This window comes from Brachyhypopomus gauderio, chromosome 10 (assembly GCF_052324685.1).
Source record: "Brachyhypopomus gauderio isolate BG-103 chromosome 10, BGAUD_0.2, whole genome shotgun sequence".
Lineage (NCBI taxonomy): Eukaryota > Metazoa > Chordata > Actinopteri > Gymnotiformes > Hypopomidae > Brachyhypopomus > Brachyhypopomus gauderio.
Window position 1 is genome coordinate 15277310 of NC_135220.1, and position 23646 is coordinate 15300955.

At 47.0% G+C, this 23646-nt stretch overlaps 1 protein-coding gene across 1 annotated transcript in view; it reads right to left on the minus strand.

Moving 5' to 3' along the window:
- Window positions 1-5041: 5041 nt before the first annotated feature.
- The window catches only part of aak1b (AP2 associated kinase 1b), a 30660-nt gene continuing 12055 nt past the window's right edge, over window positions 5042-23646 (minus strand). Inside the window, 18 exon segments of the mRNA XM_077019867.1 lie at window positions 5042-5630; window positions 10446-10544; window positions 10716-10771; window positions 10773-10827; window positions 12129-12224; window positions 13574-13678; window positions 14126-14185; window positions 15015-15095; window positions 15233-15462; window positions 17003-17178; window positions 17546-17821; window positions 18545-18618; window positions 19359-19525; window positions 19652-19737; window positions 19957-20060; window positions 20302-20434; window positions 20653-20734; window positions 21120-21241. Coding sequence (XP_076875982.1) covers window positions 5176-5630; window positions 10446-10544; window positions 10716-10771; window positions 10773-10827; window positions 12129-12224; window positions 13574-13678; window positions 14126-14185; window positions 15015-15095; window positions 15233-15462; window positions 17003-17178; window positions 17546-17821; window positions 18545-18618; window positions 19359-19525; window positions 19652-19737; window positions 19957-20060; window positions 20302-20434; window positions 20653-20734; window positions 21120-21241 — 2457 coding nt within the window. The 3' untranslated portion in view covers window positions 5042-5175.

Sequence of the window (23646 nt, forward strand, 5' to 3'; positions counted from 1 at the left end):
GCATTGTTTTCTGAGTCATTTGTAATCTGTACCACAGTGCTGTGAGGTTACAACCATTAGGTAGCAATGTGAGAAATCACAAATGTTAGGCGTCTGCCCTTAAGATGTGTTTCGTAAAAGCAGAGATGTGGGGAGAATACACGTCCCTGGGTGTGAACACCATTATAACCACATACAAATGTGCTTTGTGGTCTGACTTGAACAGTTATTTGACTGAAAGCTGAATTCTCTCCACTTGAACAGGCTGTCAGCACCAGGGTAATCATATTAGTCCTTTGTCAGGTGACATTTACCATCTCTGAAAGGCGTGTTGTGATGCTGCTCACGTACATCTGTACCCTTCATGTCGACCGCAGAGGTGCTGAAAGTTGCTGGCTGAGGTCTCTGAGAGATTAGAGGACACAAACTATGACTTCCTGTGTGCAGTCACACTAACAACACAGGCGAGGGTGTCAGTAGGTCAGTAAGTTTTAAACCTGGATTTAAAAACATCTATAGAGCTGGCATTTTCTGGTTCACTATTAAGAGTTTAGAAGCTTTATAAGGAAAACAATTCACCAGCTGATTTTATGGAAGTGGTTGCAGGGATTAGTAGGGCTGTCTCAGATGGTCAAAATGCTTCAACAGAATGGGTTGTAATGCTTTAAAAGATCAGAATGGTAGGCCATAGATAGACCACTAAGAGACTTTTAAAGTTAAGTGCAGGGCTTTGTAGTCAGTGAAGATGTAACACAGGTGAAAGTAAACAAACTTCATCTTAAAAATTAGTCAGTGTGCAGCTTTATAACAAAAGTTTGGGAACTGGTCATTTTCTCAGATATTGGGGTAAACCTATGTAATGTATGTACTCCTATTAATTAGTCCAATTAATCCTGACTCATTTAAGCACACTAGACTGGTTAAAAATGAAAAAAAAAAAAAAAAATTACCCATCTAGACACCCATCTAGTAGCACACTGGACCTCCTTTGGCCTTCAGACCTGCAGCACTTTGTCACGGTATAGATCCCACTAGAATCTATGTTCGGCCCATGTGGATAGGATGGCTTCTTGCAGTTACCACAAATTAGATGGAATGACCAACATGCTCTGAACAGTCTGTTCTTCCTTGTCCCCGAGATGCCCTATTGGGATTAAGATCTAGGGAATGTGAAGGCCATTAAAACAAAGGAAAACTTACCGTCATGTTACTGGAATCAGTGCATGACTATAGGACACTGGTGGCATGGTACATTTGAAAGTGCCCTTTTGCACTAGACTAAACAGTTACTATGAAGGGATGAACACAGCCACAACGGCTAGTTAAATCTATACTGTTCAAATGATCCACAGGTATCAAGAGGATCCAGAGTGTTCCAAGAAAATATTCCTTGCACCATTACTTCACCTCCACTGTTGACATCTGGCAGGAAGGGTTTCATGTGGTTTACACCACATCCTGGTACTCCCATTAGGATGGTGCAACAGAAATCTGGATTCTTCCCATTTTTGCCGCTGGAGTCTTGCTTTTCTGACAGCAATGGCACTCGGAGTGGTCATGTGCTGCTATAGCCCCCCCCATGTTAGGGTAAGAGTGGTCATCTGCTGCTATAGCCCCACCCATGTTAGGGTAAGAGTGGTCATCTGCTGCTATAGCTCACCCATGTTAGGGTAAGAGTGGTCATGTGCTGCTATAGCCCCCCCATGTTAGGGTAAGAGTGGTCATCTGCTGCTATAGCCCACCCATGTTAGGGTAAGAGTGGTCATGTGCTGTTATAGCCCACCCATGTTAGGGTAAGAGTGGTCATCTGCTGCTATAGCCCACCCATGTTAGGGTAAGAGTGGTCATCTGCTGCTATAGCTCACCCATGTTAGGGAAGGAGTTGTGCAGGCACACTTTATAGTTGATATTTCACCCTTGTATTAGGCTGCAGTTTGTGATTCTCAACATCCTCCTCTGAACACTTTCATTCCTAAATTATTTAGGTCCACAGGATACCTCTTAGTTGGATGGTTTTCCTCGATCACACCGTTCGTCAATACTAATGTCCATGCCTCGTTTGAAGCAGTTCAAATCGCTCGATGTTCCCATTCTAATGTGGAAATATTCACTGATCCACCGTAAACAACTGTGTTATGCTGTTATGATGTTGTGCTGCACTTTGGCACAGTGTCTAATAACGTGGCATTTCAACACAAAACTGGAAACAGAATCCAGTTAAAAACTATTTATAAAATGTATTTGCTGTTGGATTAAGTGCTTTTCACTCTCACATGCTTTAAAATGTGAAGAGGGGAAAAGGAAACGTTTCCAAAGCCACCAAATGTAGCACGCACCCAAAGGGCTGGTGTCAGTCCTGCACAGCAGTGGTCCAGTCTCCCCATAAACGTGTACTGGCTGAGAGAGCTGGCCGGCCAGCCGCTGAATCACCACCCCACTGTTTAACATCACACATCTGCCCTTACGTAAGAACTCGTCCTGAATTCAACCAAACTGTGGAAGGTGTTGTGAGTGAAGGAAGAATAGGGATGCAGAAACGGAGACCACAGTAACGAAGTCAGAGAATCGCAGTCAAGAATTAATCAGCGCAGTTCCTGTCTTGCTTTCTGACACAGTGCAGTAAATGTCTTGTATTAACACATCATACTCGTCATGTTCTCAATTTGCAGTAATGAACGATTAAATATTAGTGAGTCATGATCCATGATGCTGAGGTCTTATGAGGGGAAGCCAAGTTTGGGAAAGGATGAGTTTCTGCTAATCAGATGCCATGAAGCACAAGGTAGTCTTTCACAGCCAGATCAAGTTAAACTCATCAGATAACTCGGGGCACAGGTGAGTCACTGCGCTGGGTTGCGTCTTTCATACGTTCTATTTAACATCCATCTTGAAGAGTATTGAGAAGTGACATCAGACTCCACGCTGCCCTGTGGGAGTGAATCAGTCCCCATACTGCTCTATAGAGTGAATCAGACCCCACACTGCTCTGCTCTAGTGAATCAGACCCCACACTGCTCTGCTCTAGTGAATCAGACCCCACACTGCTCTGCTCTAGTGAATCAGACCCCACGCTGCTCTGTTGGGAGTGACCCACCACAGTGCGGGTGGATCTTCACATTTGATTCAGCAGCTTCCCGATCTGCTCAGGCACACACACACACACACACACACACACACACACACACACACACACACACACACACACACACACACACACACCAAATCTCATACACAGACTACGTCATACACAGACTGTGTCAAATTTCAAAGGACTGACTGGTGTGAGGGTTGTCAACAGTGTTTGATGAGGTGGAGACAGCAGACTGAGGGAAAAGTGGTCAGAGGGAGACGTCACAGCCATGCAATTTCCTGGGTAATTTAAACCAAAAATTGTTACATTGATTTTCACTGATCATTTCTATGGTCTGAACAATTCCCCCTTTCTCAATCTCAAACTCATCAATATGAGTAGCATCAGGTTGAAGAGTCAGTGATGGTGTTCTAAACACAGAGGAGAAGGGCTGGCAAGTGGGAAAAGACTAAAGAAAAAAAACAAGAAGCCATTTATAAAAACAGCAGAAAAGCAGAGTGTGATAACAACTAAATAAGTAAAATAAAAACCAGGCTGGCTGGTTGCAATTACAACCACCAATACAAAACATTTAGCAGCATTGCCAAAAGCTGAACCCTGTAGATGATATGTAGATGAGAATCTCAGGGAAAGTGGAAGTCAAATCTCCACAGTGTAGCAGGTAAATGATGAATTAACAAACTGACAATTAACAAAGACGTCTTTGAGGTTTTCAAATCAAACCTTTTGTCCCACCCTAAAGATGTTTTTCTTCTCGAGACAGCTTCATATATATGATTTGTGTGATTGGTGACAGGTGATAATAAAGATGAGAAACAAGACATTGCTAAACCAAAACACCTTTATCTGAAGGTTATGCAGCATGGTACAGTCTTGAGCAGGAACACCCCACCCAAACATGGATAATCTTCCCTTTACCATGTTTAAGTGGGTGCTTCATAATCCCTGCCAGGTGTGTATGGAGAACACCAATCCTACAAAAGAGATCTACATACATAACTACAGCACTGGGAGATGGTTGCATAGAATCTCATCCAGTATTTTCAGCAAACGATAATCTACAGTAGTGGATCCAACTGGTGCAGAGCCCTCAGCATCTGTCTTACTCCAACACACCTTCTCCCTTTAAGGGACTGATGAGGGCAGGGAATGGAACAGGGTGTTTGAGCAGCACACCTGCTTTAGGCAGCACGGAGGGTTTCCAGACCTGGCACTGGGAAGAAAAGGTCTTCAGCATCTTCAGGTAGGAGGTGAGAACAGATTGCCAGCATTACGATCTCTCTGTAAGGCCTCTTAACACTCACAAGTATCAGTCAGTCTCAAGTGTGCCGATATTCTCAATAGGAACACTGCAAAGCCAAAGCTTTCATGAAGCTAGGCTTAGAACAAAGACCGAGGACAAATAAGATCTCTCCAGAGACTGGCTCCTTCAGCCAATTAGCAGCTGTGCAGTCAGAATATGAGGTTTGTGTTTGTGAAGAGAAACAAACAAAACATGTATTGAACAATAACAAAAAACAAAACAAAAAACAAAAAAGACAATAAACGCAACTATTCCTTCACGTTCACATTTCTGCGCTGGATGTGTATATGTCTCAATACTGCTATGAATATAAGGAATAATTTACTACTATGATTATATGTATAATAAGGGTATAAACTGTACGTGTTATGAGCTAAACAGATGGTGGTTAGGTGTGAGGAATGCTGCGTAGGTTTGGCAGAAGCAGACATAAAGTGCTACGCAGGGGCAAGCAAAATAGAGCTGAGGTAGTGTGGGGGAGCGGCCCTCGACCACATCACTACTGCTAGAATGGGATGTGCTCATCCACACAGCCACAGCCACGCGCACGAAGATGTGTGCGAGTGTGAGGGTGCATGTGTGGATGGTTTTGTGTGTGGGTGGTTCACACCCTCAAGATTAAGGCTTCCCCTGAGGGCCCCTGGGCTGAAAGGGTGCGGTCTGGAAGGGGTCGACGACCGCCCGGTGCCCCATGCTCCAGGAATGCAGGGGTCCTGCTGGAACCGAACCTACCGCTGCACGCTGGCCCACACTGGAGACCACACGGTGCGCTGCGATTGGCTGCTGGAGGACAGGCGTCTCATTACAGCGTGGAAAATGCAGGTGGCCCTGCCCAACCGTGCGTGACACCAGGCTCAGCTCTTGGGCTGTGGGATGGGTTAGCAGATGGAGGGGGGGGCCGACCAAGAGGGCTCGCCTTACGAGGTCCAAACGGAGCTTGGACAAAGACGTCTGGCATTGCCGCTGCCCTGTGAGGGAAAGGGGCGGTGCTGAAAACGTCCTGGTCCCCACGAGGGAACGGTGCATTGGAGAAGACATCCAAAGATGGGGAGACACAGTGTTCCAGGTCTGCTGGCAGGGGCCCATAGGGGGCGCCACTGAGCCCAGAGTCCAACAGTAGCAGTTTGGAGCCACCGTAGGTGGCGAGAACGTCACCTTCTTGCTCTTCCTCCTCCTGGGCTCTCTGGCTGCTCCAATCTCCCGAACTCCGGCTGCCACAGGATCCCGGTATGAACCCATTCATTCCAAACAGCTCACCTGTACAGAGCGAGAGGGCAGGTGAAGGAGCCAATGACATGAGCATGGGGGCGGGGCCAGCATGAACATTAAAACATAATAGTTTTTTGGCTCCATTCAATGTATTAAATTAAAACACACACACAAAAATCATCATCGAGTTCTGTTTATACTGGGAGGAAGCAGTGGTCCCAATTCACCTGAACACTCCATGGTGTTCAGTCAATGACCACATTCCCACCACTACCATGGACACAGCGTACTCCGCTATCTCTCTGGTCAGCCTAGAAAATGAACACTGCTAAACTATCACACCCCTACCACCATGAACATGTTTGTATTTCAAAATCAATTCTCTACTGAATGTAAATGATTCTAGGTAACAAACTGAACTTGTGGATAGCCCCTAAAAGATGGAGCTCCATCCAAATGTCATGGCTTGCAGAGACGTTGAGCTAACAGGCCGGCGTCCTCGGCGTTCACGTCCTGTGTACACATGGCTACTGCAGTGAAGAGGAAACACAGACCTCCACCCATCTGCTCATCTGGGAAGGACCAGCCCACTGTTGTCATGGCATTCACATCATTTAATTGCTTCCCCAAACACCCAGGACATTATTAATGGACTTTGTATCAAAATGAATAAATAAAACTTATTAAACCTATATTACAAAGAATGTAAAATAACTGTGTCCACATTCAGTCCATCATTGATACACACACACACACACACACACACACACACACACACACACACACGCATATACATGCATACACACGCAGACAGATCCACTGTTCAGTCTTAAGGACACCTGGAAACCTTCCAGAAACACTGCATTGTAGCAGCCAGGGCGTTAACACTGCAGTGCCCCCCAGGCACACAGGACATTAACACTGCAGTGCCCCCCAGGCACACAGGGCATGAACAGTGTAGATGTTTGTGTTAACTACACGTCCGTGCAGACAGACGTCATGAACAGTCAGCAGTAATGAGGCGACCAGCTCTGGGGAGTTGTGCATGCCAACCGTCATAGCACGTGTTTAAATGCTCTTATATAAACGTATATGAATGTGTACCAGCGCAGCCACATGCAACAGGCTTCTAATGAGGTGTCAGATGAGTGTGATGGTGAATTTCATGGTAAGACTCCAAAACTGACTTCAGGGAATTCTACTCCAGGGTTTCCCATAACTGGAGTACGCCTGAAGTAATGCCTGGAGTAATGCCTGGAGTAATGCCTAGGTAAAGGTCAAAATCACTGGCACCTTAGTTGAGTCCACTAGACTGAACCCATGTGGGAAACCATCCCAGAGCACCTGAACAGGTGTGGTACAGAAGCTTTATGTGAGCTGACAGAGGTGAGCTGTTTCACAGGAAGCGCAGAGGGGTCAGATTTCATGACTGGAGTGTTTAGTCACAGAGAGAGGAGGAGTGTTGGCACTAATGAATAACACTACCACTGATTCACATTTACATGTTTATTGAACTCCCTTTTGTTTCATCTTTTTTCACAAAAATAGAAGGTGCACATGAATCAGCTCGGCTCTACCACTAGGGCGGCGCTTTAGGGTTTTGCTACAGAGTTCAGCAATAGTTCAGACCCCAGTGATCAACATAGTCATATCAATCTTCTACTACCAAACAAAACCAACCAAACAAACAAAAAACATCTGAACACATGAAAAAGGAAATCTGGGATTTTTTTTTCTTTTTTCTTTTTGCACAACTATACAAGTCAAAACTCTATCTGTGAGGCAAGAGCCCTCTACAGCACTACTGCAGTGTTTTCTATCAGCAGATGTATTGGCAGGATTGCATAAGGTCAGGGAGAGGATCTGTGCACCACTGCACAGAACATTTAAAGAGACAGACGGGATCCAGGGAGAGAGACAGGACCTCAGTCTCAGTCACCAACATCAAGTCACGGGAGCACAGGCCCACGGGAGCACAGGCCCACAGGCACACGGGGGCACAGGCCCACAGGCCCACGGGAGCACAGGCCCACAGGCCCACGGGAGCACAGGCCCACAGGCACACGGGGGCACAGGCCCACGGGAGCACAGGCCCACGGGAGCACAGGCCCACGGGAGCACAGGCCCACGGGAGCACAGGCCCACGGGTGTCCTCTGCTTCTGGCTGGCTGCTGAGATGTTTTCTGCATTTCCCGTGATGCGAGCTGAGCTCAGTAAAGCAGAAATGCCAAGGGAAGACTCAGAGTCAACAATGAAGAGAGCAGAGGATCTGCAAGTGAATGACACGCAGAACCCTTCTGCTAAATGGACAGCGTGACTTAACGAGCTCCAGTCTAACGAGCTCCGGTCCATCAGTTGGTGATTGGCTTATGTTAGTATAATTCATTATCACTGAGATCACAACCCATGCATTCACTCAGGCAACAGATCCGAGATTAGAGAGAGAGAAGAGGATGTGCTTATAGCAGAGCTTCCTATACCAGTCTTTTTTTTTGATAGTTAAGACATCCAACACAACAGCAGACACACACACACACACACACACACACACACACACACACACACACACACACACACACACACACACACACACACACACACACACACACACACCCACCCACCCACATGCGCACACACATTTATATATACATACAGTACTCTTCAAAACATTGTGCACGACAAGGTCTTAAATCATCAAAAAAAACGTTCGTGCTCCGATATGCGTCTGTTACGAGACCCTGGAGCAGCCACTGGTGTGTAAGCGCTAGCAACACACAGCAGCCTCAGAAACCAATGGGACTGGTGAAGGACCGAGATATAATCAGGAACTACTGCAGAAGGAAAGAGACAACAAATAATAATCATAAATAAATAAATAATAATAATTTAAAAAACAAACAAAAAAAGCCATTTTGTAGTTGGCGCAAATGACATCAGGCCAGATGACACCGTGCTGGCTACTGATGGGGTTTGGATGAAGATTGTCCTTGTTTCATCTAAGTGGAACAGTAGAATACAAGAAATGCAAAAAGAAAAAGATTTGGAGGATTTTACATTCGCAAAAAACACAACTCGGCACATATGACAAAGATATAAAGTTTTCTTCTTAATAGCTATATGACTGATATACATATATCTGTATTTTTTATATGGATACTCATTTCATACATTCATTCTTTAACACACTACTCATATTCACATATAAGCTTAACCATATATGAAATATTTCTTTAATGCTTCATAACGTATACTATGAGGGCAGGGACACAGGGCTCTGGAGGTCACACGGATCGAGAGCTCTTACATGGAGAACAGATCACTTTATAGGGCTCGGGGCAAATATTGCAGATATACATCAGTTGACGTGTACAATTCTGGACAAACGTACCACAGTGACGGGGGTATTTACAGGGTGGGGGCAGTGTGGAGGATGGATGGAGAAGCAGATGAAGACCAGTGTGATGGAGCAGAGGCGCCGTGTGTGTGTACATGCTTTTGAGAATCTATATTCAAATGAGCTCTCATGAATAATAAAATATGCAAACTTGCAATTACATGTTTATCAGATATATTAAGATGTATTAATGTGAGATATACTGTTAAGGTCCTTCTAATGAGCAGCTGTGGAGAAGAGTCTCACGGAGTCAGCCGGATCCTCCTGCTCTGACTACATCACCACTTACACCCTACCAACCATGCAGCAGACACTGGTCTGGAGGTTTACACCAGCTAGGAGCCCTGAGGACCAAACCAATGCACTGACACACATACACACGCACTCATGCACACACACACACACACACACACACACACACACACACACACACACACACACACACACATACCATGCACGCACCTAAAACTGTGACCAACTGAGGCGTGAAGTTTAGGTTCTGGAGAAAGCAGACATGTGCAAGAACATGACTGTGTGTGTGTGTGTGTGTGTGTGTGTGTGTGTGTGTGTGTGTGTGTGTGTGTGTGTGTGTGTGTGTGTGTGCGCGCAGGTGTGTGAGAGCACTGGAAACTGCACCAACACGATAGCCAGCCAAGAACAAACACAGGTGGCGCTATTGTGAGGTGAATGAAGACATGCATAAATTAAATGACCCCGAGATGAGAGAGACAAAAAGAAAAGAAGGAAATTGAAGGAGAATAAAAAGGAGATGAGGGGGAGGAAGAGAGGCGATGACCCGGGGTGGGGGGGGCACAACGGCAAGCAGCCAGACAGACGGATGGATGAGGGTGTAGCAAAACGGATGACAGACGGAGGATGGGTGGAGGGGGGCGGTGCTGTTAGAGAGAGGAGACTGAGAGCGGTGCGCAGGGCGGCCGGCACGGCGGGCTCTATAGGTCGATGAGCTGGTCCACCAGAAGCAGGGAGCGGGCCAGGCTGGGCAGACTGGACTCAGAACCACCGCTGGCGCTGTGAGGGGCTCCCCCTGGAGGAGAACCAGCCACGGGTGCGGGGAGGGGGCAGGAGCACGAGGGGGTGGGGTGAGGGGGCAAAGACGGGAGAGAGAGAAACACAGAGAGAGAGAAAGGGAGAGAGAAAGAAAAGAAAGAAGGAAAGAACAGAGGGTAAGTAGTCATGAGACTGCAGGTCCGTAACCGTGGCTACCTAAATTCCTCATGTTTCCGAGAAAACAACTCGGAAAACAGACTAGACAGAACAGAAGGTGAAACGATAAAGAAAGGCAGGGGGTCGGCCTACAGGGCTGTCCACCCCGACATGGCACGCAAACGCCCTCCAGCTCTCCACCCGACATGGCACGCAAACGCCCTCATGCTATCCACCCAACACGGCACGCAAACGCCCCCACGCTCAACCCAAGAGCAGCATGGCAGCCCGGCGGACATCTGTACCTTGAGAGGTCTTGGACACCAGCACAGGGATGGGGTCGAAGTCATCTTCAGTGGTCTCCTCCGCACCGGTCTCAAAGCCGGAGATCAGACAGGACGAGTCTGTACGACACAATATAACACAAACATGACACCGTCACAGAAAACGGCCTGGAATATAATAATCAATAATCAGTCGATATTGTGTCTGTGAGTACTCCCTAAAACACTCAAGAGAGACAGAACGTCAGAACATCTGTCTGTCAGCTGAGAGACAGAATGTCACGCCCTTACCTGTCACGCTCTGGGAGGAGCCTCCTGAGACAGGGGCAAACTCATCTAGACAGGAGGGTGGGGTCAGAGGAGAGGGGAGCACCCAGAAGGGAGTCCTCTCCACTCAGAGCGTCTGTAGCACACAGGGGATTCAAGAGTTTATCGTCATTTGAACAAAAATTCTTGAAGATATCCATGCATATAGGTTTTTATACAAGTGATGTTCCTGAAAACACCAGTGTGTTATGCAAATGAGCAGTGTGTATTGTTCTAGTGGTCATATCGTGGCAGAGAGGAACAGGCTTCGAACTGCTGGTGCTTGTGCGTCTTGAGGTGAAATGGTGGTTGGAGGGAGACCCATCGTGTGCAGAATCCTGATGGGCTGTGCATAGAAACTGTTCCGTAATCTGGTGGTCATGGAGTTCATACTCCAGCATCATCTGCCAGATGGTAGAAGCGTGAGGAGGTTGTGTTGAGGGTGCGTTTTGTCCTTGATGAACTCTGAGGACCCTGGAGTGGTAAATGTCCTCTAGTGGTGTGAGGGTCCTGAGATGGTCTGGGCTGTCTTGACCACCCTCTGCAGACACTTGCAGTACTGGGTGGAGCAGTTTCCAAACCAGACAACAATGGAGCTGGTGAGAATACTTTCCATTACAGACCTGTAGAGGTTCCTCAGAATTCTGGCTGGCATGGCAGTTTTCTTCGATCTTCTCCGAAAATGCAGCTGTTGTTTCGCTTTCTTTAGAAGCTGTGTTGTGGGACCAAATGAGATCCTCAGTGATATTGGCCGTGATGTCTACTGCTGTCTGATGAATGTGGCTCTCCTCTGATGGACCAAAATCATCTCCATTGTTTTGTCAACCATTAAGGAGAGATTACCTGATACTGGTATCAGTCATCTAGGATGGTATAACATCATTGAATGGTGAGCTGTAGTGAACAGTATTCCCACATAGCTGTCTTCACTCTGCTGGTACTACAGAGCTGCATGTGTGGCGGTGCAGGTGGCGTGTTCAGTGGATCCGTTCGGTCGATTTGCAAACTGAACAGAGACCAGAGTGTCTGGTATTATGTTCTGTGTATGGGCCAAGATGAGTGTTTCAAAGCACTTAATTACAAGTGAAGTCAGTGTGAGCGGACTGCACTCGTTAAGATGAGCCGCTGTGCTTTTCTTTGGGAGCGGCACAAGGGTGGACACCATGAAGAAGGAGAGGAGAAGCATGTGTGTGATGGCAGCCATGTTGGCTGGAGCGTAAACAACAAGAACACGGATCTACTGTATTTATACACCTTTGGTCTGCAGAAGGAGGAGTAATGGGGGAGGAAACTCTGACAGTCCCACAAGTTCCTCGCTGCAATCACATCTTTTACGTTTAGTTTTGTACTCTTGCATAAGACGACGGCAACACTGTCGTTCAGGGCGTCAGGACGTACCTGCCATTACTGCTGAAGATACATCTGTCTGCACAGGGTGGGTCTGAGGGGCCACCAGGCCAGGAATCAGCGAGTCCACACACACCTCAATAACACCTGAGTGCATGTACGTGTGTGAAAGAGAGAGAGTGAGTGAGTGTGGGAGTGTGTGTATATGAAGAGAGACAGTGAGTGTGTGTGTGCGTGTGCGTGTGGGTGTGTGTGTGTGTGTGTGTGTGTGTGTGTGTGTGTGTGTGTGTGTGTGTGTGTGTGTGTGAATAAAGTGAGTCAGAGTGTGTGTGTGTGTGTGTGTGTGTGTGCGTGTGGGGGGGTGGTGGTTTGGGGGAACAAGATGGAGAAAGTGACACATGGCTTACTATACACCAAAAACAGTTGTTACACATTTGAAAATCTAAATCTTGTGCTATTCTAATTAAGAAAAACTTTGCAAAATGTGTAGAGAAAGGGTGTTTATTCCTTTTACTCGTACCACACTCTGCATATTCAAGGCAGGATCACAAGAGAGGAGTGAGAAGCTATCAGGAACACACACCTCACTATAGGCACCCCGAACACATCAACCCCGAACACTTCCTCCACACTCAGGGCTTTAATGATTTATGATCATCCCATGACGGTGGTCATGAGATTAAACTACAGATTTAAACTAAAGTCCAGCAAGTCATACACTATAGTCACCAAATCCACTGAAAAGCCTGCCAGCACTGACCAAAAATGAAAGAAAACTGAGTTTAAGGTTTAATTAGGGACTCATATGCAAAGAAGTAATTTCAAACATTTGATAGCAGTTCAGCTACCAATTCTAAACACAGTATGAGGACGTAGTTGGCGTCCTGCCCCAATGTTATTTCCAAATTAAATGGTACAGCATGATTTGCTGAAACTGTCTTTGAGCTGCTGTCATGTCTTGTATGAATCTTCTAACCAGCAACACCCCCCCCCCCCCTCGCCACATAAAAGTGGATTAGCTCCAGAATAATGTTCTGAAACACTCGAGTACCCAGTACAGACAGGTGTGTAGAGGCCAGAGTTTCAACCATATATGGTGAGGGAGCATTTAGCTTTAGCTACACAACAGAACTAACTCACAGAGGAACTCAGACGGTCTCCAAATGTGATTTAAAAATCAGATTAAAAACATTTCTGGTCCCTTGTGTTTAAGGTACAGTTTTATCTCATTTCATAATTATACTTTCTATTGTTTATTGTAATGCACAGGTAGGCGGGTGTGTAATGCACAGGTAGGCGGCTGTGTAATGCACAGGTAGGCGGCTGTGTAATGCACAGGTAGGCGGGTGTGTAATGCACAGGTAGGCGGGTGTGTAATGCACAGGTAGGCGGGTGTGTAATGCACAGGTAGGCGGGTGTGTAATGCACAGGTAGGCGGGTGTGCAATGCACAGGTAGGCGGGTGTGTAATGCACAGGTAGGCGGGTGTGCATGTACCGTCTCTTGTGTCCTCCACAGAGCTGCCGAAGGGATCAGCCAAGGACAGCAGGTCAGGCAGCATGAGGGACGCGTCTGGAGACTTCAGGCCCTCTATCAGCTTTTCTGTAAAGGAAGTAACGGAGACGGCCCACATTCAGCAGGACTGCTAGGGAGCGGAGATCTGCACAGGGTGACCATCTGCTCGGAGTGGTCTTGGTCAAACTAAACTGATAAAAGTGTGAACGCCTGTTCAGAAACAGCTTCCTTCCTGGGGCTGATGTATACCCTTGATGTAAAGCTCCTCTGTTGGATGAGTCTCCAGTGTGTCCTGCAGAGATCTTTCCACAAACCATAGACATTCTCCATTCCATCTGAACCATTATTTATCCTCATATTGGACTACTGGAATCTCCCTTCTTGGTTGTTGCTTTTATTTTATTGTCATTGCTGACTGTCTCCCCTATTTTTTTGTGTTGATGAAGCCATCAGCTACATCTCCAGTGGTCATCAGGCTTCAAATGACCCAAAAACACAGGAAGAAGGTTCACCACATCCAGCTCTCACACTCACCTGGTACTGAGAGCAAACCGGGACCCGAATCCAAATCCAAAATATCAGCTGGTCTTTCTGCTGTACAGAGAGAAAAGGAAGGGCAGAGAGGCAGAGAGAGAGAGAGAGAGAGAGAGAGAGAGAGGCAGAGAGAGAGAGAGAGAGAGAGAGAGAGAGACCGGCAGAGAGAGAGAGAGAGGGTTAGAGTTAGGTCATCCAGACTGGCCATTAAAAGAAATCACTGCCACCCAGAGTGTTCAGTAGGTCTGCAGTACAACGACAGCAATAACACTTCAAGAGTGATTTAATGGCATAGGGGATGTTATACTAAACTCTGATGAAATGCAAGGAGAGGGGACATGAGAGAGAAGGAGACACAGATAGAGAGAGAGAGAGAGAGAGAGAGAGAGAGAGAGAGAGAGAGAGAGAGAGAGAGAGACAGAGGGAGACAGAGAGAGACAGAGAGAGACAGAGAGGGTTAGGGTTAGGTCATCCAGACTGGCCATTAAAAGAAATCACTGCCACCCAGACAGCAGAGACTCTGCCAGCAATGCTACAATGAGACTGTAGAGAAAGAGCTGCACTCATACCGAGTGTGAACCCTTTGACCAAATACATCATTTACTTTAGACAATCTGAGATGATCCACCCCAACTTTGTTTCTATCTATTACTGACAAACCTCCCATCCTATTAGGAGAAAAGAAAGCAGAAAAGAAGTAAAGAAAACACTTTGTAGACTTAGAAGCAACAGGACCGGGATTTGCTCAAAGTATTACTGCAACTCAGCCATCAGAAAGAATCCACATTTTTATCCCCCACAGTAAAAATAAAACATTTAGAGTGTGTGTGAGTGTGTGTGCATGCGTGGGTGTGTGTGTGTGTGTGTGTGTGCACATGCGTGTGTGTACCTGCAGACTGGGAGATGGGATCAGTGGAATCCAGCCCAGGGACAAGTTCTTCTGTGGGTACACTCATGGGCTCTGCAGACTCTGCACGCGCACACACACACACACACACGCACGCGCACACACGCGCACACACGCGCACACACGCACACACCATTACTTTGGTATTGGTAAGACACTGCAGCTCCTCCCCCTGCCCATGCTCTGCTCGTGCGAGTTACCATCAGCGAGTTTGGCGAAGTCCTTGTTCAGCAACTCCTCGGCTGTGAGCTTGGAGAAGTTGTCATCGCCAAACGGGTTCCACTGTGGCTGTTCGGGGGGGCTGCCCAGGCTGCCGGCCGAGGGGCGTGGCTGTGGGGTGGAAGGCGCCGGGGCGCCGCCCTGCTGGCCAGGCTCGTACACACTCTGCTGGGAAGACTGCGGTGAGTTGGAAGGGGTGGCGCTGGCTGACCTGCCAAAACAGCACAGGTACTGGTACATACACAACACCTGACAATGGGACCAGTGTGTGTGCGCCCCAGTGAGTCCCAGCACATCCCAGTTGAGCCCCAGTGAGTCCCAGCACATCCCAGTTGAGCCCCAGTGAGTCCCAGCACATCCCAGTTGAGCCCCAGTGAGTCCCAGCACATCCCAGTTGAGCCCCAGTGAGTCCCAGCACATCCCAGTTGAGCCCCAGTGAGTCCCAGCACATCCCAGTTGAGCCCCAGTGAGTCCCAGCACATCCCAGTTAAGCCCCAGTGAGTCCCAGCACATCCCAGTAAGACTCAATGCTCTGTGCATGAGCACTCAGCCTGTTTGTCAGTACTGATGCAGTTAGGACAGCTGCCCTAGGTGCACATGTAAAGATCTGAACCATCTTTAACTGGAGGGCCTGTTTACAAACACCCAGCGATTACAATATAAAAGCTTGTGTATTTGTCTGTACCATTATTAAGATAGTTGGTTAGAGTTACAGGACATTTTGTTTCTTGGACTTGTTGAGGTTGGTGAGCAGTGATGGCTAAGTTACCTTGAGAAAGTAATCCGATTACTGATTACTGATTACTCTTTTTAAAAGTAACTTAGTTACATTACATATTACTTGATTTTAAAAGTAACTACGTTAGATTACAAGTTACTTTAGTAGTTACATTCAGCAGCAAAATAAATTTTTCCAATACTCACTTTATTGGAAGTGCATTTTTAACAGTAACAATGTATTGAAGCAGGTTCGGTAACCGAGGCAGAAACTGCTTAATCCAAAAATCCCGAGGAGGGAAACTTTATTGATAACGCAACCCTGGCGCGCGCAGGCTCCGCCCCCCAGTGTCACTTAAAGGGTGACACTCCGCCCCTCAGTGTCACTTAAACTGTCACTACAGTATCTCCTGACATTACGTTTGTGTAGCTGCGCAGTATTATTTGTAAATTTATTTGTAAACGTAATACAAGCGAACTGGGGTGGGTTTCCCGAAACGTTCGTAGCGCCAAGTACTTCGTAACCTCGTATGAAGCTACGAACGTTTCGGGAAACCCACCCCAGTTCAGTCAGACAGCTTGTGAAACGAAATACCATTACAATTTCAAGCACGTTAGTCAAAATTCCAGCACTTTTCAAACGTGGAACACAAAGCAACATTAAAATTCATCAGGTAAATGTTCCTTCCCCTGTTTTTGAGGGGTGTTTCTTTATACTACCACATATCGTTACGGGAGGACACAGCAAAGAATGACTTGTAAAACGTGCTCGCGCTCTCACAGGGTCGAGCGCTACGGTCAGACGCAAAAGTAGAACTGAGCCAAGAAGAAAGCAAAAATATATATTTTACTAGGGAAAATATAAATAGTAACGCACAGTTATTTGGATAAGTAACTTTAATCTGATTACTGGACTGGAAATAGTAGCGCGTTATATTACTCGTTACCGAAAAAAGTGGTAAGATTAGAGTAACGCGTTACTAAGTAACGCGTTACTGACATCACTGTTGGTGAGGTTACAGGACGGTTCTTACTTGGACTTGTTGAGGTTGGCCTCTGCGGTAGCGGCCTGCAGCTGCTGTGTTGATTGGCTCACAGGCACACCAAACATAGCACTGTGCGTGACATCACTCTGGATCCGCCTATGGCCTGCCTTCTGGGCCGTCCTTGGGGAGGAGGGCGGAGTCTGAGAGAGGCCTGCTGTTGCAGGCTGGAGTGAAGAGAAAGAAAGAAAGATTCAAACAAGTGAAAATGCCTCAAGACTCTTCACTGTATTAGCGCTCGGCTATAAGGACAGACAGTGGGAGTTCAGTTCAACGTCTGTGCTTAAACATAGACTGAAGAGCTGTTCAAGAAGGACTTGAACAATCTTGAAGGACCTTGTGTGGTCCATCTGACAGGGTTCCACCTTATATTATACTTTGAATACATGAATATATACAACTCTACTCATCTACTGGTACAAGCATTCTTTCCATGAAGACTACAAAGCACTACTGTATGTTGCTCTGGACACGTCGGCCATACTGTAAATGTAAATTGGCAGCTGAGCATGCACAGGGAGAAGGCGTGGTTACCATCTCCTCAGCACCGGGCGGACTGGGCGGAGGCGGAGCAGAGGGCGGAGCAGAGGGCGGAGGCGGCTGTGCGGCTGGGCCAGACAGAGGTGGAGGCTGCTGCGCTTGTGGTGGTGGTTGTGCTGTTGCTGCTTGCTTGCGCCGAGCACTGCGGGCGGGTGCAGTGGGCGGGACCGGGCTCGACGGGGTGGCTGCGGGTTTCTGGGGGGCGGGGCTGGTCGCTGCGGGAGCTCCGCCTCCTGGGGCAGCAGCTGCAGCTGGGATTGGCTGCACAGGCTGTCACAGAGCATGAAGGCATGTTTGCACTCAGAGGGATTGGAGCAGGTGCAAGTGAGTCTGCTGTCACTGTCTAACTGGGTTCATTACTGCCGTATTCCATCTACCGACGTTCACCTCAGTTTGGGTTTACATGCACAAACACTCATTCATACACTCATTTGTTCTGTCTGCTGTTTTTGACTTTGGTCATCCCAAGACTCTTTATGTAACATTTTCCATAAGTGTTGCCACACTTTGAATGGTGTAATTACGTGTCTATAAGACATGTTTAATGTCTGTGGGCACTAGACCCAATTTTTCCAACAAGATCAATAATGTTTCTTCATCCATCCACCTCTCACTCTGTGTTTTGGTCCGTCTCTCCCTTGTAAAAGTCAGACTAGTTTTAATGCTTCCAACCAAAGCTACATTCACAGAATAACACCCAGCACAGAGGAGTTCATTCCTGGAAGGCTTTGAACGCCAGACATTGGGTTGTCTGTTAAATAAATAACTGCAGGCTGTTTTACGCATTAAATCTTTTTTCCCCCCTCATCCTCAAGCCCAGTGATTCTGCCAGCATCACAATATGCTCAGTCTCCTGAACGGGTCCACAGTTCAGACACGCCCACACTGCCCACCTGGGACACGCCCACATCCACTGCCCACCTGGGACACGCCCACACTGCCCACCTGGTACACGCCCACACTGCCCACCTGGTACACGCCCACACTGCCCACCTGTTTGTGCTGAGGCTGCTGGCTGGAGGACGTCTGCAGCACTGTGAGAGGCTGAGCCAAATTCACACTCACAGCTAGAGAGAGGGAGAGGGAGAGAGAGAGAGAGAGAGAGAGAGAGAGAGATAGAGAGGGAGATAGAGAGAGAGAGGTAGAGAGAGAGAGAGAGAGAGAGAGAGAGAGAGAGAGAGCCACACAGAGGAAAGGAGGAAGAGAGTGAGGTGGAGAGGGAGAGAGAGGTGGAGAGACACACAGAGGAATAGAGAGAGAGGTAGAGGAAACAATAGGGAGTGAGAGAGGAAGAGAGGTGAAGAGAGAGACACGGAGGAAAAGAGGAAGAGAGAGAGGGAGAGGAAAAGAAAGGGAGTGGGAGAGGAAGAGTGGTGGAAAGAAAGAAAGAAAATGAAGCAGAAGCAGACATTAGGAGAGAGAAAAACTGCATGAGCAAAGCTTCTAAACACACATATGCGGTTCTGTTATTTATAAGGGTGTGGGGTGTGTGTGGTGGTACCTATTGGTTGTGTGTGTGTGTGTGTGTGTGTGTGTGTGTGGATCTGTTATTTATACGGGTGTGGGGTATGTGTGGAGGTACCTATGGGTTGTGTGTGTGTGTGTGTGGATCTGTTATTTATACGGATGTGGGGTATGTGTGGAGGTACCTATGGGTTGTGTGTGTGTGTGTGTGTGTGTGTGTGGATCTGTTATTTATACGGATGTGGGGTATGTGTGGAGGTACCTATGGGTTGTGTGTGTGTGTGTGTGTGTGTGTGTGTGTGGATCTGTTATTTCTACGGATGTGGGGTATGTGTGGAGGTACCTATGGGTTGTGTGGTGCTGGCTGGAAGGTTGGCTCTCCTGCGAGGAGTGAGGGCAGCAGGCTGCAGAGGCAGGGCTCCCCCTATAGGCTGAGGCTGGGACTGTCCTGCTTTGGGCCTTTGCCGAGGGGTGATGGAGGTCTCGGTGGTGGGAATGGGATCTGTGAGCCTGCATAGGAACACACATACGTGCATGCACACCCAGAGACACGTTATTAACATACAGACACAGAGAGGACTGAACACGGTGTGAGAGGACGAACCAAAACTGGGTGAAGGGGCAGGACTAAAGTACCTGGCCTTCGTCTGCGTCTGGCTCTTCTTCGCCGCTGCCTCACTCGCTCTGACTGGTTCAGGGAGCTTAGCAGGAAGTGGGGAATTCTGGGACAGAAACAAACACACACACCTCAGCTCCCACATTTTCCCTTCATTCAAAAAAAGAACATGTCAAGACAGCCGAGGAAGAGGTGTAGAGTGCAGCCTTCGAGAGACCCAGGGGAATGGCTCCAGATGGGCCGTGCAGGCCAGACAGGAGCAGGGCAGGGTGAGGGTGGATGCCTGCAGGAAGCTGGTCCAGCCACAGCAGTGAGAGTCACTGACCTTAACGTTCTGCACAGGACACTCCTGTCGGGACAGCCTGAAAGCAAAGTGGGACACCTGATAGATGTCCGGCCTTTTATCAGGATCCGGCTCCAACATATAGCCTGATCCATCAGCACCGCCGACACCCAGAGCCACCACAGCAGGGAGGAGCAAGGAGGAGGAGGAGGAGGAGGAGGAGGAAGAGGAGGAAGAGAACGGAAGAAGGAAAATCAGGGAGAGTTAAACCAGGCACCCACAACCTTAGCTGAGAAATTGTCCTGCTCGTGAAAACGTGCACGTGTGTTTATGATGAGAGTGGTCTCCTAGGGTTCGGAGTGGTGTGGGGAGATCAGGAGTACTCACGGATGAGGCAGTGCATGTCATGGGAATAACGCGAGTTGTCCGGAATGGTGAAGTTCCCGTCGCAGATAGCCACCTGACTTTCTCCGAACGGCAATGAGAAATAACACAGCTTATAGAGCAGACAGCCCAGCGCCTGGGTGATAAACACAAACAAACAAACATATACACACAGTCCCAACACACATTCACACGTGTGCATTCACACCCACAACGGACACACACGCAAACACACAGGTAGATAAAATAGACAGTCATAGTTTGTAGATGTTGGCTTCTGATAAACAGAGTGAAAGCAAAGTCTCTAAATGCACCCTAAATACACTTTGAGGATATGCAGACCACAATACTGACCCAGATATCCGCTTTGGTGGTGATGAGTTTGCCATTATAAAGGTTCACCATCTCAGGAGCACGATAAGACAGTGTGGTATACCTAAACACACACACGCACACACACACTCCTAATCACATCTTATAGACTGACCTAAATACATTCAAAAACACATGCCCAAACACAGAAGCTATACCACATCACATTGTAATGCACAGCATTCATGGTGTGGTGGTGTGAGTTCAGTGAGCTGCTTTAGGATGTTTGCCTGCACACACAGCCCTTTTTCACTGATGAAGAACCCAATTAACTAAACTGGAAGCAATTCATCACACTTCCACCAAAATAAACAGGCTGTGCGCGCCGAGCTGCTGCTACGGTGGAAATACATCAGCGGAGCAAAAAGCAGAGGAAGAGAGGTAGAGAAAGAGAAAACAGTGAGGAAGAGGAAGAAGTTGAGGAGGAAGAGCAGAGGCAGGGGGCGTACTTCTTGATCTCCTCCTCCACTAATGTGACCCCGTCGTTCTGAGGGTTCTGGAACTTCTTGGTGGCACTGCCGAAGTCACACAGGACGTAGTGGCCACGCTCGTGGAGCAAGATGTTCTCCACCTGAAAGGGAGGTCACAGAGAGGTCGTGACCTTCTCGCTACACAAACCGGCCGCTGCAATGTGTTTATTGGATACATTTGTGTTATGGCATTTATGTTGACACCGTGATCATTTATGTTGTGAAAACAAATGGGTGTTTCAATGAGTGTTTCAATGGTGTTCAGTCTTGGATGTGATGATGAAGCTACTGATTCTGCTGCTGCTATTGCTAACACTGCTATTGAAATTTGCTCTTAATCCTGATGCAGTTGAGCCCTTAGAAAGTGTTAACATGCCTGGCGACATCGCAGTGCATCGCAGATCTCTGAAAGAAAGAACCACTGGGAAGACCTTCAAGTCAGGGAAGATCTTCAAGTCAGGGAAGACCTTCAAGTACAGCTGCATGTTTAAAAGCAGAAGCAGAATGTGCAGCTCTGGTAGTGGAAACTCAGGCATTGGCACAAAGACACTGTGGATGTGGAGGAGGCCCAGTTAAAGGCAAAGAAAGAAAAAACTTTGGAAGTTGGACTTGCTGTTGTAGATGCTAAAATAAAAGCTTCTCAAACTAACTGAAATGATTATAGCAAATGTCAAAGTCAACTAATTCATATACATCCATTTGTGTAACTTCTACCAAGGACATAAATCCAGTAACACCTCCCAAGTATCAAAAAACCTTACAGACCAACATGCACCACTAGCATCTAAACCCCAGCCTTAAGGAAACTGTAAGCACTGATGAATATCCTGCTCAAAATACAGCTCTCTTGCAGATGTTCTGAAGGCAAAATGAGATCACCGAGCTGCTCATTAAGCAACAGAAACTGTGCCTCCTTCCTGTAACAGAAGTACCTTTATTTAAGGGTGGTGTTTCATTTAAAGCATTTGAACAATGCATTGAGAACAAATCAAAGAACATGCAAGACCTGAACAGTGGTGCAGAGCTTGTGAACCCATGGAGAGGATAAAAAGAGTCAAAAGAGCAACTTGACTGGAACTTTGGATACACTTTTAAAATAACATCTGCATTCATGGATTAAGCTTTAAAACTGGGCTGCTATAAAGGAAGAGGATGACCCTGGTTTGAGGTCAAATTCACTCTTTCAAAGTGGTAACAAAATAAAATAAGGCAAAAACTGAAAAAACACATCCAATGTACAAATTAGCATTCAAACTTTCTTTGTTTCCTCTTTGTGACACACAGGAAACAAAGAAAGATGCTCATAGAACAGGTGAACAGCAATTACAGTGCACCATCTACAACCCAACAGACAGGTATATAACCCTAACTCTCCCCTCCACCTCCCACCCCCTGACAAAACCCCTCCAGCAAAATCCCAATACTGAATCCACCACTAGAGGGAGTGGTGCAGTTATCCTAGTGTAGCCACAGCTTTATAAAATAAAACCAAGTGTAAACTAAATAAACCTTTAAGCAACACTTCTGACCACTGACAAAAGTTTTCTGTTTTGTGGAAAGACTCATGCAATGGAAGTGCTTGAAAGGCATAGGTTTAATAACCAGAAAGTGGAATTCATGAATGCCAACACAACACACTACAATTACTACACAAACTACAAGCACATCCGGCCAAGTCTGTCACAAACATCATTCTACCTATACAAATAAAACAAACAAATCACAACCTTCCAAGAGGGAACAAGAGGGAACCCACAGAATTACCCATGTCAAGTGCTTTAGTGTCCGTGAACACAGGAGGTCATTAAGGGGCCGTAAAGAGCGTGCGCTAGTCGTAGTCCCAGTCATAGACAGTTGAACGAAGGGGGGAAAATGCGTCAACTCGTGTTTTTCCTACTGTGAGGCCATCACTCCTTGACCCAGGTAGCTCTGCACTACTCTACGATCCTGGAGCACGACAAGGTTGTTGCGTTATAACAGAACGACTTGAAGCAGCTGCACTGATTACACGTTCTTGAAGTTGCCAGATGTGTATACACGAAGAAATATTCCAGCCAAGAAAACATTCCCTAAGAGTAAAATACAAGGAGATGGCCGTACCGGAGAGATGTGGATGTGAAATGAGTTGCTGCAGGTACTGAACTGGTTTGAATGCTCCTAAAGTTCTGGAACCTTGGAAAGTAATCAGCAGTGAACGTAATGGGCCACGCAGAGGGAATACGTAGGTGGATCATCTATAGTCCCCTAAGTACTAGTATGTACTTGAGTGCAAGTGATACAAATATCCACAGGTGATCTGGAATGCTAATCAGGCAGCATTACAGTGGGGGAAAAAGGGCAAAAAAGTCTGTAGATCAGGAGTTTTTGAATGTCAAAAAAATATATAATAAAAAAAATTAAAAAGAACGAAACTTAAAACTACCCTTTGCAAGACTGTTGTCAGCATATCAAATAAGACTAAGAGAACAGCGTCTGCTGATTCCAGAGAAACCCAACTTTTATCAAG